The sequence below is a fragment of the Nymphaea colorata genome, chromosome 8 (assembly GCF_008831285.2).
Source record: "Nymphaea colorata isolate Beijing-Zhang1983 chromosome 8, ASM883128v2, whole genome shotgun sequence".
Classification (NCBI taxonomy): domain Eukaryota; kingdom Viridiplantae; phylum Streptophyta; class Magnoliopsida; order Nymphaeales; family Nymphaeaceae; genus Nymphaea; species Nymphaea colorata.
Genome location: NC_045145.1, coordinates 15,695,206 through 15,714,109, shown reverse-complemented (window position 1 = coordinate 15,714,109; position 18,904 = coordinate 15,695,206). Strand labels below are relative to the sequence as shown.

The window sequence follows — 18,904 nt, the reverse complement described above, 5'->3', positions numbered from 1 at the left end:
AAAACTTGTGTCCTCCTTAAATTTTGTCGATAACTTATATTTAATATTATTTAATAATTATATATATATATTATAATAAATTATATTTACATATTATTTCATATTAAAACTATCTCCTTTTAATATTATGAGCTATGACCTGACCTGAACCGGAACACGAACTCGAGCACGATTCCTCATCAAGGTGGGCCAGTCCCATGCCCAGCTTTAAGCCCACCGACCCAAGTGGCATGTTCGTCCTTATCAGTAGCAAAAAGGACAAGAAAGGCAACCAAAATAAGTAGGGACAAGGTAGCTATTTCGAGGATAAGTCGAGGGCTTTAACGTAATATTATATACGAAGGACAAATCGCTTCCCGCCACTACGTTTGCAAGTTACCGTCCATTGTCTTGTCCTCTACCGTCCGTTTCTTCTCTTCCACTGCCGCGTCTTCCGATGAACGGGGCTTTCTTGATTCTCTGTTTCTTTGGATTTCTCGTGGACACTTTTCTCTCTGTCAGTTCACGCGGTCTGGAGGAGGGAAATCTTGGTCTTTGATATGTCGTACCAGGGGAAGAAGCTTATTAACGATCCCAACGGTCCGTTTGTTTCCTTCTGTGTTCGGTTTCTCTCCGTCTCTGTTCGTCTTTTGGTTTCCCGGTGGTCTTTGAGTTTTTGTGAGCCGAATTCCTTCCTCTTCTTTGGATTTTGTTTCTTTGGCGATTATTTCTTTGTCTTTTTTTGTTTTCTCGTTGTGATCCACCTATCGAGCGCGAAGGTCGTAAGATGGCTTTCTTGTAACACCATTAGGAAATGATAGTTTCGGGCGTTTAATTGAATTGGTTACCCTGCTCCCCTGTTCGGGTCATTTTAAGGTGGTGGAATTACGTGTGTCGTCCTTATTTCCTTTGTTTTGCACCTACTGGTGGTCCTCTGCTCAATTGAGAAATTTGTTTCCTGTAACTATGAATTCTTGCAATGGGGTCCTCGTTTTCCTTTATTTCCTTCGCTCTTCTTTTAGTTGACGGTCCGTTGCTAAGTCGCAAATTTTACTGCTGTGACCGTGAGATCCTGCCATGACTTGAAAATGAGGGACGTGCCACAGAATCAAACCCAAACCTTTGGTTCAACAGTTAGCCGGTAGAATTGAATATAACTATATGATGCGCTATCTGCTCAAATTGATGATGCGCTATCTGTTCAAATTGACAACTAAAGTGCTTGGCGCGGATTATAATATGGGAGTGAAACTTGTATGAATTACCCTTGATTTTGCAGTTCGGAAACTTTTGATGGCCCCGCGTGGCTTTTCTTTTTAAGCTCCTGATGAACCTATTTACAATTCATGTTATGTGAAACTTGCTTCTTATCTTAGCTCCGATGGTTTCTCTTGCAGATGTTGTGACTGAGTTCATTGAGGGCTTGGTTGAAACTTATCCTGGCTTGCAATACTTGGATGGATTTCCTGATGTGATGACTAAATCTTGATAAAGGCTGTGAATTGTCACTTCTGTCTTCAAATTTTTTTTTATTCTGCTATTTACGTACCGGATAATGCCTTCCAGATCAAGGTTGTCTTGCGCGCTGATGTTTCAGGCCCATCATATGACAAGGTTGCTGTAATCTCAGGTGCTAAATCCTGTATTGCAAACCTTTTTTCTAGTAGTTATTTCTGTTTTCAATTGCGACATAAAAAACATAATTTGGAGGTAATTGCTTTGTCGTACTTTTTACGCTTGTTTTGTATGTTATGGCAGTGCGTATTTTTTATACGCGTCTATATGTCTATGCAAGTTTATTACCTGTAATGGGTGTGTCCAAACACTGTGGTGTCATTTAACAATGTCAAGCAGAGAGAGTCAAAGGTCTTTTTTTGGAAACAAAAGTCCTAGAGAGGCTATTTATATGTCTTTTCATGTATTTGTGTATGCACAGACACATTTTGACTTGAAACTGTTACTAGTTCGGCCACCCTATCATTGTCTTCTGAACTCTTGCTTCGAAACAGGGAAATTTTCTGACTGATTTTCAGCAGCCTGTTCCTGTTGTCGTCATCCCCATTTCTTTTTGTTACTAGAGATACATTTGATGCTTTAAGTGGTCTGTCGGTTGGTTGTGGTGTCCATTTCATGCCCTCCTTTCCTTGCATGTGATCTTTTCCCATTCCCTTTAATATTTATAAATATGTTTGATGTTTGAAGCGATTGCACCTTCATTATAGTTTCCCATTTTATGTTCTTGTGATTTATTTCAAGGTTGTTACACTTTTATTAAGATAATTTGCTTCGTCATATCATAGATGCCTTGCTGGTAGCTCTATCTACGACAATTCATTTTATATAGGTGGTGGAAGTGGCCATGAGCCTGCTCAATCTGGATTTGTGGGGGCTGGGATGCTATCGGCTGCTATATGTGGAGATATTTTCACTTCTCCTCCTGTTGATTCCATTTTAGCTGTATTGCTCCTGATTCAATGTCAAAACCCTTTTATGAGTTTTGGTATATGTGTTTTGACATGCCTTCAATTTTCAGGGTATTCGAGCAGTGACTGGCCCCAAGGGATGTCTTCTAGTAGTTACGGTAATATGAAATAAAGTTAAGTTTTCAAGGAATGACTTTGGTGTTGAACTTACAATTGTTGTTGAAGAAGTTTTTTTACCTATATATAGTAAATGAGGATGAATAAAAAGTTTGGTTTGGGCATTTGGCCTTTAATTTGGGTATAGAGTATCTTTTTATGTATGTACTACATATATACAGGAGGATATACTTATGTATATTTGATGTGTAGGTGTATACATGTATTAAATATTAATGTATACTCTTTGGCTGTTATTTTTCTGTTTTTCAAGTGTCTTTTCAGTCATTAAGGGTTGACTGTTCCAGCCATTGGCTAGTCTGAACAGATAGATTTGTAGCCATTAGGACTAGCACAATGACTAGGCCTCTCTTGGTTGGTTGTGTATATTGAGGACTCATCCCCTCTTGTAAGTTTGCTTTTGCTAAGCATATTTATTGTGCAATTTATTTCTTATGCCTCTATGTTGTGCCTTGGTGCACATTGTGGGTTGTTTTGAGGATAGCTTCTTTTGAACCTTTAGGACTGTTGTTTTGAGTCCTTAGTTCTGTTATCTATTTATATTTTACACTTTCACCAAACCTTTTTTAAGGGGATGGTGTTGCTAATTAAGAACTGGTTGTCACAGAATTATACAGGTGATCGCTTAAATTTTGGTTTGGCTGCAGAGCAGGCAAAATCAGAAGGATATAGCATTGAGGTGCATGGATTTCCATTCATATGTTTTAGAGCAAATGGTCTTGGGAATACTTAATTATCTTACTGAGTTCTAATGCTCTAGACTGTAATTATTGGAGACGACTGTGCACTTCAACCATCACAAGGAATAGCTGGACGTAGAGGCTTGGCTGGGACTGTCCTTGTTCACAAGGTGCTTGTCATGTACTGAGATTCCAATATTTGATAAGATGTCCAATAGTTGATGAATAGACCTGTTTGACATGTGTTTCTTCACGTTTTGCTTCCGTTCTGTCCATTTGGAATATGAATAGCATTTCCCTTTGCATCAGTTTGTGCTGGAAAAGAATGTGGTCTTAGTTCGGCTCCAAGTTGACCTGAAATTGAGCCCAAATGGGTTATTTAGGGTTGCTGATCCAGATGGATTATGTGTACACCTGTGTGGATTTTACTGTACAATAAAGGCGTGCCCATCTTCAAAAATGAAATCGTTAATAAAAAAATTGCCAATTGAAGGATCTTGGTTACTTGCACCCTGAGTTAACATGTTGACCCTGTAAACTGCAGATATAAAAAACCCTCATCATATGGATAACACTCAAAAGAATAAGAAGTCTCACAATCCACTATGTGTGCCAAGGCACAGTAAAAGAAATGAATAATCTCCCAAGAAAATACCAAGAAGGTCTTGAAGCATACATTGAATAGGGGAACAGTCAAAGACTTGAATTAGCTGTTGAGAGTTGTTCAATGGCTAGAAATCTAACTGTTGAAGCCTCTGGCAGCAGCTCAAGAAGAATGATTAAAATATTAAAAGCAAAAAAAAAATGTAAAGAACAATACAGATATATATATATATATATATATATATATATATATATATATATATATATATGTTTCAAATAACCTAAAAGTCCAAGTCATGACTATGCCAACTATGACTGTGGTAGTGATTCACCATCCGTGTTGCAATCTGTAACTTCTTTATCTTGAGATATCGTGGTTGATTTTGGGTGAATGTGTTTGAAAAAATGTCAATACAGGCAGCTTAGTGTTGCCATTCTCTATAAATTGGGGGCTTTTTCTTCTTGTAAACAGTCTCTCTCTTGTTCTTACGCATTTATTCAATAATATTTTTTGTTTTTTGTTTATGCCTTTTGCACTTTGACTGATTGAATGGATAGGTTCTTTTGAACCTCTTTTTGGTTCTTTGAGCTTTGATGCTCAATCTTTCTTTTCTTCGAAATCTTGAGATTCACTATCAGAAGGTGTTTCTTTCATTTATAGAATGGACACATTGATCGTCGTTTATGTGAAGGATATGATATGCTGGTACATTCTTGAATTCTTTTGTTTGTGGTGATGTCCTAATAGGTTAAGTAACTTTTTGCTACTAAACAATCGCACTAACTTATTTTGTTCTATTCTTGTTTTATTTATTGGATTTCAATGGGGCTTGATGCCCCTTTCTTCTGGTGATGAATCCTTTTCAGTTTTCCCATTTCATTGTATCTGTGTGCACTTTGTGGAATGAAGGATATATTTATGTAGCTTTTATCTGTTGAGCAGGTTTGTTCACGTGATGTCTATTAGTTTTCTTTGTACTTCTTGTTCCCTTACCTTGCCCAGCCTTTGATTTTTCATGTGTCTGGGTCTGACTCAGCCACTGACAGATCAGGTAAATTGTTCCCATAAAGTGTCTCAGAGATTCCCTATGAAAAAAATGAAAATTTAAGAAAAATGTCTAGGTTCTCTAAAAGTTATGTTTGGTTCATCCATTTAGCAGTATTCAGTTTTTCCTTTCTGTGAAGAGCCAATTATTTATGAGTTCATCTTGCTTGAAGTGGAACCAACTTGCAGCTGGTACATTGCATTTCATAGCATCATCTATATGCAGTATATTTTGGTACTATTGAACTTGATCTACCTGAATTTGTTGAGTAGTTGTTCCATTTACATGCCCATACTTGCCCTTCCCCCACTTTTTCATTATTCACATCTTGAAAAACAATCTTTTTTTACAACAACAGATTGCTGGAGCAGCTGCAGCTGCTGGTCTTTCTCTTGCTGATGTTGCTGCAGAGGCCAAACGTGCATCTGAAATGGTGGGTACCATGGGAGTAGCTCTATCTGTCTGCACCCTGCCAGGTCAGGCCACGTCTGACCGTTTGGGTCCTGGGAAAATGGAGATTGGTCTTGGAATTGTGAGTCTTCTCTTGCCATGTTCATGTTTCTTCCATTCTCCTTTCCAGTTCGTATTCAATGTACCAGATGTTTTTTTGCAAAATTCTGGACACTCTGCATTGCTATACTTTTATGAGCCTAATCAAACTATCAAGTTTTTAAGTTTCTCCTCTAGTAACTTATTTCTTATTCTATTTGCTGTCTTATTTTCAGCATGGAGAACCTGGAGCTGCTGTTGCTGACATTCAGCCTGCAGATATGGTGGTGTCTCATGTTCTTAGGCAAATTCTGTCAATGGTTTGTTCGAAACCTTTAGTCTTATTCTCATTTGGTGCTCTTCAACGAGACCACTCTAGTTACATATTTTGGATGTCGTGAAAGATTATTTGGTGGAACTGTGGAAAAATTTCTAGCTGTTCCCACCTCCTGATTGCTGCTGCATTTCTCTTTTTTGACGTATCAGTAATTTCTTTTGTTATCCTGTAACATTACAGGAGACACGTTATTTGCCAATTACACGAGGGAGCAGAGCTGTTCTCATGATTAATGGGTGACTTCATCACTTGATAAACTGAACTATTCATTACCTTATTGGATATTGTCTTGTATACACACATAACATAGTTTAGTCAGACAAGTTTTGTCATTATCCCAGTTACAATTTAACAGTTGGTGGTTAAACCATTTGCATTGTTGGACCATGCGTTCTATGTAACAATTGGATGAACTTATATAAAAAGGAGTGAGGATAGTTTGGCTTTCTCTCTATTTATGTGCTTGATAGATCAAATAATGTAGGAGAGATTTCCCAAAAATTTATGAACAATATTTAAGTTGAAATGCTGATTAGCAATAGCAAGGCACTAGTGATTGCTTAAATGCAAGAAGAGTTATTGCTTGTTGGCCAGATGAGAATCTAAATGATATACAAACTTTTGTAAAGGGTTTCTGGTCTTCACCTTCGATCTTGATGGCGACTATCTATTGGTTGGAGCACTACAAAAATTGTGTTTAATTTTTTTCTAACAGGTGACTAGTGTTTAATTTTATTTACTCTATACTAATGTTTTTCATCACTTTTTTCTTATCCATTTCCATGTGGCATGGACGCAAGAACTGTATCACTTGGCATGCAAAGCTGCTTGGATGTTTATCTGTTTTATTTGTTCACTTACTTTAGTAGTATCCTTTTTCTTCTTTTTGCTTTGTAACATGAAGATTAGGTGCCACGCCAATGATGGAGCTCGTGATCATAGCAAGAAAGGCTGTTCACCAATTGCAGCTGGAGCATGGGCTGGCTGTTGATAGGGTCTACACAGGGTCATTTATGACCTCTCTTGATATGGCAGGTTGACATAGAATTGAGAATAGTCCCCACTGTTAAAGATATTTTGAGTACATCACATTTTGATCTCCAAATTGACTCTGAATGATGATATCAGGAAAGTGTCCTGTTTCTTTCAGAATGTTGCATAAATAAGTACCACTTTAATATGACAATGTTTTCCATGTTTTTATATCTTAAAAAAATCTTTTTTTTTTATGCATTTTAAGTGTATATTTTTTAATTGTTGTTTCTTTTGTAATTTGAAATAATTTTATGAATGTTTATCAGCATGTCAGGAAAAGAGTATTGTCATAGTTTCATAATTTTCCTACCATCCGCAACTTTTATTTCCAAGATTTGCCCAAAAATGAGCTTTAAAAAATCTTATATAAAATTCTCTCCATGATATTGCCAAGAATGATATCTGTGGCTCTCGAATGAGGTACTTTCTTGAGCAAGAACTTGGCTATCATGCACCATTTTAAGTTTTTTTTTTTTTTCAGGATTCTCGATTTCAGTTATGATGGTAAATGAAGACATTCTGAAGTTTTTGGATGCACCAACTAACGCTCCATATTGGCCTGTTGGTGCTGGTGGTAAATCTTCTACGCTCATCTGCAGAATGGTTTTACTGCAAAATCTTCTCTTCTTTCTGTTCACTTTAGTTGCTATTTTGCATAGAGTATCTTCTCGAATTTCTCAGGGCTCAGCCAGGGTTTTGGATGTAATGGACAAAAAGGTTTTCAATGAGTTGATCATGGGTGCCCAAACTTGCAGGGAGCCGTCCACCTACCAAGATTCCTGTCCCCATTCTCCACTCTCATGCAAGAAGTGATGAGGTGATTGTTCAATTCTGTTATGATGTTTTCCACACGTGTATGTGTGTGTGTGTGTGTGAGAGAGAGAGAGAGAGAGAACAACTGGTTACAAGATTATCATTCAATACCGATCGAGAAAAAAAAAAGAAAAAAAAAATCAGTCAATGCCCATCTGCTTCTTATCTAACTTCCTTTGTAGTTTGAATGAGGTGGACCAGAAGCCAATCCATTGTTACTGGAGGAAATACAAAAAAAAAAAAAGAGCTGATTATACAAGTATAAACTCGAAAAGGTGGATTCATAAGCAAGGGAAAACACCACATAAAGATAATAAATCAGACCAATTGCAGGTTGATGGCTCATTTTCCATAGAAGGACCTCTACTTGAAACAGCACTAATGTCCAAGGAAATTTGATAGGTTTTGTCTGGGCCTTCTGTTCATCTTTATATGAAAAAAAACAATTACGGTCCAAACACTCAAATCCTTTCTGGTGATCCTGGTTTGGTATGTGATCCAATCTATCCAATCAGAGCCAGAATCCATCACCATGTTAATTTTCAAATTTTAATTAATTGTGTCACCTTAGTAGATCTATCTGGTTGGTCAGACTCACCTTATAATCAGGATGGATCTTAAAACTTAAAGTTCATGGAAAGAACAATCCCGAAAGCTGTAAATATTTGGTCAGCATAGCAAATAACAGAAAATATTCAAATATTTCTGTCTCTGTCACACTTGTGGGGTATGTGAAGGCTAACAAGGACTGCCAAATGACGAATCTGCTGGGGGTGAAATGGGTGAGTGGGCGAAATGGGCTTTCTAGTAATGAAGTTCTAACAATCAATATGTAGAAGGTACTCAAGGTGTAATTTTGTTCAAACTTCCTTCTGATGTCATGAACTTGAAGTAATGTTTACCCAGACCTTAATGCTGGTACATCTATTACTTGTTGCATAAAATATTAGCTTTTGGAGCTATTCTGAATGAAATAAATGAGGAACTACATCAGTAGCACCTTGTTACTTTAGAAGATATGTTTCTGTCTGTTTTTTCAAGCATTCTATGTTCATATCATCCAGCTCCGTGTTCCATGAAACAGGCACCTATTCTGTCTCAAGAACTAAGGAAGGATGGTTGTCTTCTTGAAGCTGCTATAGAAGCAGCTGCACGTGAACTTATCAGTCTCAGGGACACTCTGAATGAGTGGGATAGCAAAGTTGGTGATGGAGACTGTGGAACAACCGTGAGTTTTTGAAGCATGTATTGTTTTCATATTTATGACCATGTTGTTCACTGGGCAGTGGATTTCTTTTCTATAGATGAGTAGAGGTGCAGCAGCTATTCTGGAGGACATGAAAAATCAGTAAGTGTTTTTTCTTGTACTTCATTCTCTTTATGATGGATATCCATCTCCAAATTGATGTTTGCTGAACACATGAATTTCTTTACTTAAATTTGTATGTGAGAAGATGTGCTTTGTTCGGAGTTTTCTTTTCTGCCTCTTCTCAAGCACTCATGCTATATTGCAGCTACCCATTGAATGATGCTGCAGAAACAGTCAACCAAATCGGAGCTTCTGTCAGAAGAGTTATGGGAGGAACCAGTGGGATTATGTAAGCAAGTAGGCTCTTCTTTCATGTTCTAGTCACCAAGCTACTCTGGCATTTTTCTATGATATTATTTGGGAAAAATTACAGAAATCCACCAAGCTTCTTTTTGTGAATTTTTCTATTATTTAGTAAACTTACTTTTTTTGACATTCTGTTTTTTTTCAGATATGATATATTCTGCAGGGCAGCATATGCAAAGTTAAAAGGGAGCACCTCCGCCACATCTAAGCAATGTAACTTGTATTCAAATGTTATACTGTGTTGTCAAAAAATTTGTCAACATTAAAATGTCCTTTTAATGCAGGGGCTGATGCTCTTGAAGCATCTATTGATGCGGTGAGCAAATATGGAGGTGCTAAAGCAGGTTATAGGACGCTTTTGGATGCTTTAATTCCAGCATCTGCAGTTCTACGTGAGGTAAACATAGTCTTGGTCCAAATTTTACCAAATATGTGCACATTGATATTTACTTCATTCTCCAGAGTTTAAGTGTCGGGGATGAGCCTTCAACAGCTTTTCTTGTTTCATCCGAGGCAGCTAAGGTTGGTGCTGAGTCCACCAAACATATGCAAGCAAAGGTACCAGTGGTCATATTTCTTTCTGCAAATTTTCTGACGTGTATTGAAACCAGTTGTCAGTCATGTCATTTTCTTGATGCTTCACCAACACCGCCATGTGTACTTTTCCTATTGAATCTATACCTCTCTTTCTAGGTCTCTTCCTTTAATACATTTCTATTCAAAGGTAATTTGTAGCATATATCTGATGACATTGTCATCTGAATTGAATCAAACATGTTCTGGACAGCATGGTAAGATGTATTTTGCAAATAATTGCTTGTGTATATGTAGATGCACAAAAAGCATGCTTGTGGGCATACAAAGTGTAAACATGTGTAAATGTGTGCACACATGTACACGTCTTTGCAGCTAAAAGATGAAATGACTGAAAAGTGAAACTAAACGGAAAATAGTATCTTGTCTGGGAAATTTGCATGCTTCTTTGACTTTATGCGAGTCTCGGTGTTGGTCTAGAGTCTAGACAAGTACTGAGAGTAATTCACTTGATTCATATTTATTTTCCTTTGTAATTTTATTTGGTTATATTTGGTATCAATCTTTTGTATGAGGATTAGAATATGTTGCTGCTTTTTTCGTTGATTAATAGTTTAAGACACTGCAGGCTGGCCGATCAGCATATGTCTCCAGAGACATCCTTGCAAGCGTTCCAGATCCAGGTGCTATGGCTGCTGCTGCATGGTATAGAGCTGCAGCTGTTGCTATCAGAAATCAACTCAGCTCATGATAGCACTTCTGTGCACATTGTTTAGATGTATAATAGAAAGGAGATCTTAAGTGAAAAGTGTTGTTTTCAGTAGATAAGGCATATGTCCTTTGCCTTGGAAGCGTGTTGGGAACCGGAAAGTATAAGGATGGATGAGAAAGTGTCTAGATGCATGTGCTCTCTTAGAGGCTATTTCTAGTGGAATGTGAGTGGGATGAGCAGTAGGCTTAATTTAGACTTTGACAAAGCAGCGATACTGTTGTCTTGTCCGTTGTTGCCCTTCTGCAATGCCGCTGCTGATCGAACATCCAATGACATTTAATGGGATTAGGCTTACGAGATGAGGCAAGCATTGATCTTGCTCAGCTCACCTTGTCATAAAAATGTGGGCTATTTGCTACATAAATGTAGTTCATGTATATTTTATATGTTTTACGCATCTATTATGCACATTTTCTTTTACATGATCTAAGTTTATACTTTATACTACCAAAATTTGGACGATCACCTCCAGTTCTAAATATAAAACTTTCTTTTGAAAAATAACTTTTGGGTATGGCCAAGCGGGCTTGACACGTTCATGGCGTGTTCATGAATAGTTCATAAACAAGTTTTCGTCTTCATGAATATGCTTGAACAAGGCCGGCTTGACTTTGCTTGTCAGCCTTAAATGGCATTCTGAATTGTGAATAAGGCTTAATAATGTAATTGATTGGTAGAACATCGAAGACAACCATTAATTACCCTTGAAAATTTTCTCTGGTATGTCATTAATACTTGTAACTTGTAAGCTTTTAAAAGTTCGTAAAAGAAACAGGGTTGTGCGCGTACAAGGGAAAATACTACAGTTTTTTGTTGCCCATCATTTTTTTCCATGTTTTACCAAACAAACATCGAGGAATAATTTCTGAGACATTCTTGAGAACAATTTTATCATGTCCTATTTTGGTTCATACTTTTTTTTTAATGGTTTTTTGGAAGCGAAATATAACTGGCCATGAGTGGGTCGGGATTTGATCTCCAAACTCCAGCTGAACTGCCATGATGCTTTCTTAGGAGTTTGGACAGGAGGCATGGTAAGAGATGCTGCTAGAGGGTAGTAACTGAGTCGTGACCAATAAGATCTTGTAACCTACATACAAAATGCTGTCATTGGATGAACTGATCAGGAGTGCCTGAGTCTTCGGTAGCAGGCTGTTGTCTTTCTCTGTGTGAACTGTTTTGCAGGAGAATAAATTGTTTGCTGAAGAGTCCTATATGGTGCAGCTTTTCGCTGGAAAGGTAAGCCTCCACTCCAGAGAGAAGGCCGCCTGAGGTAGGGGCGGTAATGTTTTATGATATATCTGTTTGTACAGTTGGTTTTTGTTGAATAAAACTGGTAACTATCCTCCCAGCCCCAACTTATTCCTTGAGAAGAAGAGGATCTCAAACTCTTCTTCTTCTTCTTCTTTTTGAAAGCTAAGATCTTAATGGCTAAAGAGCTTCGTGTATGCAATTTATTACTAACTAGCAAACATCGTGTCTCAAGCTTTCGGCAGGAACTGCTTCATTCACTTGGCCAGAGTGTTGGAGTTGACGGCTGAAGGGCATAAAGTATGCATTTTAATTTGTTGATATATTGATTGTTATCTAACATTTGTTAAAATAAAGGCAGATGCCCAAAACCTCGTCTTGCCTTCCAAATAAATAAAGAACCAAGTAGCGAGCCAAATTTGAGGAGAGAGCTACTTAGACCAGATCTGAAGCAACCAAAGTTGCTCGAATTTTTTGCTGCATTAAATCTACAAAACCATGTGAAACAAAATCTATATGTTTGCCTGTGTAGACGGAGCACAAAGTTCGTAGCCCACCAGCATTCTGGAAAACAGTGAGAGAGCTCCTCCTTTGACCCAAATGAACGTGCCTTTCAAGATAGACACCCAGTTAGTAATTAGTCCAGTGAATGCGCTCTGATAGCCTAATAGCCTATTTACAACTCAACTAATAATGGCACTCCAGCCATGAATTTAAGCCTGCATCTGGATTATTATGAACATGATTCGTTCTAGATTAGCTCGAGCTATCAGAAGAAAATGCAACCATCAGGTACTGGAAGAGGCATCAAGAGAAGTTTACATGTTTCTAACCTTCGAGCGTGGTCTCCCAACAGAATATACTTATTCTTTGGATGGCGTTATAGTTGCCTGACATTCATATTTGAAAAAACTCAACCAGTCAATGCCTATGCGATAGGCCTTGTACCAACTTCTTAATAATGGTTGATTTAATTTATAAAAGTGGTAATATTGGTAGGCCCACCTAATGGATTTCACTTTCCTATTGATTAATGTGAATCAAGTATTTAAATATTTCAGTCTTCCATGTGCATCGAGTTGAAATTCTGTCCACTGTTGATTCTACCATAATTGTATCGCACATCACTGCGATAAGCTGACTGGCTTATGTGTATGGAAACATCATCACCTCTGCATTTAACGATTCGTTCTCTTGAATTGCTGAAAAGATTCAAGAGACAGTTCATCTTTTCAGGAAAAAAGGACCATACCAGACCGTCCATATGGAGGAAGAATGTGCATCGAATGCATGAAATTAGCTATAATATGATGACAGTACTTAATTAAAAAAATTATGTAATATCCACCAATTTAACCAGTGTGGCATCGTCTGTGCGAGGTTTCGCACTTCTGGAGACAAGAAGGAAAAAAGAAAGAAAGAAAGGCCTAACAGCAACAATAGCGTTTCATCGACCACATACATTTCTTAAATCTTATGCCATGGCTGGAGATCTAAGATTATAGCCTAAATGAGTTTCATGAAAGCCCATATAGCAGACACTGAGGAGAAAAAGGACGATTCAAAGCGGCTGAGTGGGGTTTAATCCAAAGCCATCACTCTCATTTTTTGATTGATTTGGCAAGAGGTTTTAGAAAAGGAATTCAGTCAAAGTCGGTGGCATCTCTATCAGAGTCAATATGGAATTCTTTTGAATTCCACTGCAATTATTGGCGCAGCAACGAGCACCATGTCAATATCTTTACAAGTCGTCATCTTTAATCGTTTCCTTCTCATAGTAAAAGGCATTTATTCTGCAGCAGCAATTGTAGACCCGTCCGAGCCTGGCTACCAGCCAAGGATGGTCAACAGTGTTTTCTTTTTTTAAATGGATGGGAAGACAAGGATGGTCAATAACATTAGAAAAGATGGTGAGGTACAAAAATCTTGCATTTACTGTGGACACATTCTTTTAACAACTGCAGGTGACACAGTGAAAGTTCAAGCAATAGAATGACAGATCCTGAAACTTGTTAAATATCTACGCTCAGCGCCTCATATAACTCAAAGAGATGCCACAACTTCATAATTAGAGCTGGGAAGGAGAGGTTGAGTATACAAAGTTCGGAAGTCCGGATCCCAAGGGTTTCACCAACCAGAAGCCTGTCAGGTTGCTGTCCACTGGCCATTATCAGGTGGCTTTTACTTTGGAAAAGAAAAAGTTCAGGGAGCTTTTGTAGTTTCGGATCAACTACGTGATTGATGATTGATTTGCCAGTTTTTTTTTTTTTTTTGGTATTCAATTATGAATCATTCCTTGCGCCCTTGTTCCATCCTTGGACTGGCTTCTTCCTTTGGCTTATCCCTGTGATATTGCTGCTTTCTCACATGGCCCTGTGCTCTGATCACATGGCTGACCTCTAGATTTGTGTCCGTCCAATTACAAATGGGATCTACGAATTTAAACAATCAGGTTTAGCTTTTGTTGTGGTCTTTTTTTAGATGTATCCTAAACTCATTGGATTCAACTGCGCTACAGTCAAATTTAGTTGAAATAATGACCTTGAAGATGTTTGTCTACTCAAATATGTTTAGAAGAATGGAACTGAAACTGGACAGATTGTTAATCCAAATCAACTCTCTTACCACAACGGTCGATGTCTGTACATGAGAGAACAACTTGTAGGAAAGGCAGTAATTGGGAACAACTTTGTTGGTCTTAGCATCCTACGTGCTGCACTAACAAAGAAAGTTGCGACATGAAATCCTTTAATGCTTTGAACATTAGTGAAAGAAAGAAAAAAGATTTTGGCCAAGTCCTAATACTCATGGAAATAAAGGCCAAATTACAAAGTTCCCGTTTATACATATATGCATTTTTTCTTTTCTTGGGTACTAAGCAGGAGGAAGCTGCAGTTGTAAGTTGCATTGTTCCTCTTATGCTTCTGATCAACTTTCAAATCTTGTTTTCTAGATGAATAGCACCATAATTCAAATGCAGTGCCATGGCATGCAGGCTGGCGATGAAATTGCACCATAATCTTAGCTCTGCTCCTGTCCTAACTCAACCAGTTACACTATGCGCTTCAAAACTAATGTCTCGACACCTAAATATTTTATATCCTAAAAACCAACTCAAGATATTCCCAACTAGAGACAACTATTCATCTGCTTTAGTTCTTTTCCTCAACAAAAAAAAAAAAATAATAAAAAGATCTCCCCACAAAAGATTCTCTTGCTTTATCGTATCCAACGGCCAATAGATTGTTGTCTGCTCTTTGGCCTTCCAGAAAAATGTTCCTCACCTAAAATTTTCCTGTACAAGTTAGGTGGGCGTTATATTCTGAACAAGATTCGTTCGTCAAGCCTATTAATTTCTTCATAATTAATTTCCATGCTAAATTAAGTTGATGGGTGCAATTTACAGATAAAGGGCTGGGAAACAAAAAAATCAAACTAACAATCGAACTCAATTAAACTGCAAATTCCGGAGACATGATCATTGGTCAAGGGGCAACGGGCATGCCCCTCTAAAATATTTTACTAATCAACACAAGAAAATGTTTAATTTGACCTTTATAAAGATTTGCAAAATTATATAGTAAGTCCATAATTTAAAAAATTCCTAGCTCCGGTGCTCCTGCTTAGGTCTTCAAGCCACCCATTATATATGTGCTAATTTGAAAAAAAAAAAATCATTCAATTTATATTGTGCATGCAATTCTTATTTTTCCTGCTCACATCAATAGCTAAATTGATTACTCTTTATGAATTCAACGACTACCCACCCCACCTTTGCCAGCTATGTATCCTCTCTAATTAGGTTCTTTTTCCTGATCTCCTCAGCATGAAATATCGATCATTAACAGCAATATTTGATATTTGATTTGATTATTTAATTCATTAGTTGGTATAATTATTGATTTTGTATATATTTTATGGGTGTTAGTTATCTAGTATAGTTATCATATTTGCATGCATGCTATGCGTGATTGAGACTGCTTAAAATATCGCGTTTAGATTTGTCTGAGCTCGAAGACCATTAGAATATGATGTGCATAATAATTCACCTTAACCAATGGACATAATGCCCTGGTATAAAAAATTCATCTTCATTCAGGTGTACTAGAGATTATTTGCATTGTAGTATTTTAATGAGACACATCTATTATGCTTCAACTTGCATATCAATGAATATCTATTAGTAGCGCAAAGAGTTGACGAAACAAGAATTTGAAATAAAAAATAACTGTCTACTAGCTCTAGCACCGGAACCATTACACCAACTATAATTCTTCTCCCTTCACACTGTTATAACAGAGCTTCTAGCTGTTCACTGGATATTCAATATCAATCACACCTTCATTATTATGACAATCAATGTCTTGAAAGTCTAACATAACAATATACTGGTGTCAAACTAAAATGACGAGGATAATTGACAGTCTAGTGAATGGGAAACGTGGGAACTACTTTTAACATAGTTTATTTATTGAAGTTTGACCCTCAAATATAGATAAAAAGAAAGATTAAATCTCGAAAGGCTAACATCGAACAAGATCATCTCTCTTCTTATTAAATTTCAACAATAATTTTAAATGGATATTTTGCATCCATTTTTAAAGAAAAATGGTGATACAGTGAAATCTCATCATATGCAAAGCAAATCCTGTAAGGTATAACTTATCAAAAGGGAAAAAAAAAGGACAAAAAGAAAGTTCATTTCTCTGATAAATAGTTCTGTAACTTCACTATGTTCCAGAGAACTTTAATTTTCTACGGTCGCATTTCCTGGTTGGTATTTCGTTTCATATCACATTTCATCTTGGGATTTCCTCTAGGAGACAATAGGGACAAAAATTGAATGATCTATTTACGTCGTCGCCGAGAATTTCGGAAGGAGCCGCTGTCGCCGACAGCCGTCCCGCCAGGGTAGGTGAACAGGGAGGCGGAGCATCGAAAATGACGCAATTGCCCTTATTCTGAAATGACGTAAATACCCTTCCTCTTGACGTGTACACTCTCGGCGTGATGTTGCTCATTAGTGGGTCCCACTTTCGCGATGGGCAAACATGTACATTTGTGCTCACCGTCCTCCCCTCACGACCTTGGGTCAAAGGTCAATACATACTTTCTCAGTGAAAATACATTTTTTATTGAAACTCTTTATTTATTTATCATGTGAAAAATAAGTCATTCATACTTTATATATATATATATTAAAACTTTTAAACATAAAAAAAACTTTTGGAACCAAAGTGTTTGCTGGTTCATGTGTAGCTTGGATTTGCGGCATAAGATCAAAGCGCGGCGTTTGAGATCCTCAATTTCGAGAGATTTGGACTGAATCCCATGAGCTAGAGGATCAAAAGTTTTTAGCCTTTGTCACTAGTGTGGAAAATGAAAAATTAGAGTTGATAGACCTGGATTTTAGATATATTAAGTTTGAATCAATGGGCATGCTGCATAGATTCGAGATTTTTTTTTGCTAAAAGGCACTTGACTCACTGACATGAGTCAATGTAATTTTTAATAGAACGAGTTAGTATAAAAAAGTTCATACATACCAGCCCACAAGTATCTCTGCCAAAATTTTGATGTATGCATGCTTTTTACAAAACAATAAATCTATAAAGTCCAAAGATCTATTAGTTTCATTTTATAAGTTGGCAGTTGCCCTTTTTTTTCTCTCTCTTGATTTTGTGACTCGATGAAACTTAGCTGACGGGCCTTGTCCGGACCCTTTATAAAGGAAAACTATAAATAACTTACTAAGACTTCAATTGAAAAAGTTTAAAAACATCTCTTAATGCTTCCGTAAACCGATGTGAAAGTTTTCGCGAGTAGTTAACTAAAAAGAGTGTCGACAAGGTTGACGGATGGAATAATATCTACCGGGCAGATGCACTATAAAGAAGTGTAGGGCCGAACGGATACTCAACGAAGAGCGGTGCTTAAAATTGTCCATCCAAAGCAGTAAAAGGAAAAAGTGCCGTAACTTTTTTTCTTCATGCCTGATTCATGTGCAGGGACGGCGAAAGAAGGGAGAAATAAAAATAAAGGGAAATATGTACTACCAACTTAGTGAACTGCCCTTTATTGGGATCCAAATCAATATTGTCTCTTGGCAGACCCAGGCTACTGTGTGAGAGGGAGACAAGGTTTATGATAATAATAATAATTATTATTATTATTATTATAATTATTATTATTATAGTAATATCAGCAAGTACCAGGTCATATATCGGTTTATATTATGTGGGGGCCCATTTCGCTTCCTTATCAGTTTCACTTTTGTTAAACCAATTGAAGGCATTAGCTTTGAGGGGCGTAGCATAACTGGGCTGGTGAAATTCAAGTTGTTAGTTTGATTTTCATGAGTGATGCCCCTTTACATTATAAATGGTGGATGCATGGGTGTCATGTTCCTCGCCTATGAACTAACCTTAGATCTCAAGAGCAAAAGAAAAAGGAGAAGAACTTCGGCTTCTCATACGCATTGTCTTTCATATATATATATATATGAGAAGGTATGACATAACTGGTTGGGCTAATGGTTGGTGGACGGACTCAAATTACAAAGTAGTGTGTTAGGTCCCTGAGTGTGAGAGGATTGCCAAATTTAGAAAGAATGTATTTTAAATTGGTTGTAAACATTTGATGGTGCAACGGCAACATTTCCAAGTTGTTTTGGAGGTCATGATGTCCTCTCCCACTTGGTGACATACATTCTCACATGCCGTTGCCATGTTGGTGCTAAGCAAGTGTGGGCACCATATGAGCTGGTGATCAGACTTCGGGTGTTAATAGAAAACTAAGCATACCAGCTTTCACGACCCAACACCTTCCTGAAATTTAACAGCTCTGCTTCTTTAACCTTGAACTCTCGAGCGGATGCAACAACATCGACTCCAGAGGTGAGAGTTAAGTGGGGATCTTACGCTTTATATATCTACACATATTATATCATTTACTGTAATCATACATCCTCTAAAATGCTGTCCCGTGAAGGGCGGATACTTGCAAGATGAAGTGTCATTTTCTCGGTATAAACTATAAAAATGCAGACACACCAGTTCACCAGTCTTGAGAAATTAAAATAACGAACTTAATATGGTAAAAAGAAAAACATTATTATGGGTAGGGTATTATATTTTGGAGTTTACTTCAC

The 18,904-nt window shown here is 37.3% G+C and overlaps 1 protein-coding gene across 2 annotated transcripts; it reads left to right on the top strand.

Moving 5' to 3' along the window:
• The first annotated feature begins 400 nt into the window (after window positions 1-400).
• LOC116259259 (putative 3,4-dihydroxy-2-butanone kinase) lies at window positions 401-10,925 on the top strand. Of its 2 annotated transcripts, XM_031636982.2 has the most exons (20): window positions 401-579; window positions 1,377-1,450; window positions 1,546-1,609; window positions 2,324-2,436; window positions 2,513-2,560; window positions 3,187-3,258; window positions 3,340-3,429; window positions 5,267-5,440; window positions 5,634-5,717; window positions 5,915-5,970; window positions 6,639-6,769; window positions 7,251-7,343; window positions 7,525-7,586; window positions 8,667-8,810; window positions 8,887-8,930; window positions 9,097-9,180; window positions 9,343-9,410; window positions 9,482-9,594; window positions 9,660-9,755; window positions 10,360-10,925. In XM_031636982.2, exons 1-20 carry the CDS (start codon window positions 540-542, stop codon window positions 10,480-10,482), a joined length of 1,773 nt encoding a protein of 590 aa, XP_031492842.1. In that variant the 5' UTR covers window positions 401-539; the 3' UTR covers window positions 10,483-10,925. The 2 variants fall into 2 exon arrangements, with proteins under 2 accessions (XP_031492842.1, XP_049935176.1); XM_050079219.1 differs by lacking the exon at window positions 401-579 and adding an exon at window positions 597-657 and having other exon boundaries at window positions 1,377-1,609.
• Window positions 10,926-18,904: the final 7,979 nt, after the last annotated feature.

What these genes read in the sequence shown, in the direction of transcription:
- LOC116259259 (XM_031636982.2), top strand. Translation starts at nt 540, where the DNA reads ATGTCGTACCAGGGGAAGAAGCTTATTAACGATCCCAACG. An exon ending in CAGAAGGATATAGCATTGAG is followed by an intron (nt 3,259 to 3,339) that starts GTGCATGGATTT and finishes CTAATGCTCTAG; the next exon opens with ACTGTAATTATTGGAGACGA. An exon ending in CTCATGCAAGAAGTGATGAG is followed by an intron (nt 7,587 to 8,666) that starts GTGATTGTTCAA and finishes TCCATGAAACAG; the next exon opens with GCACCTATTCTGTCTCAAGA.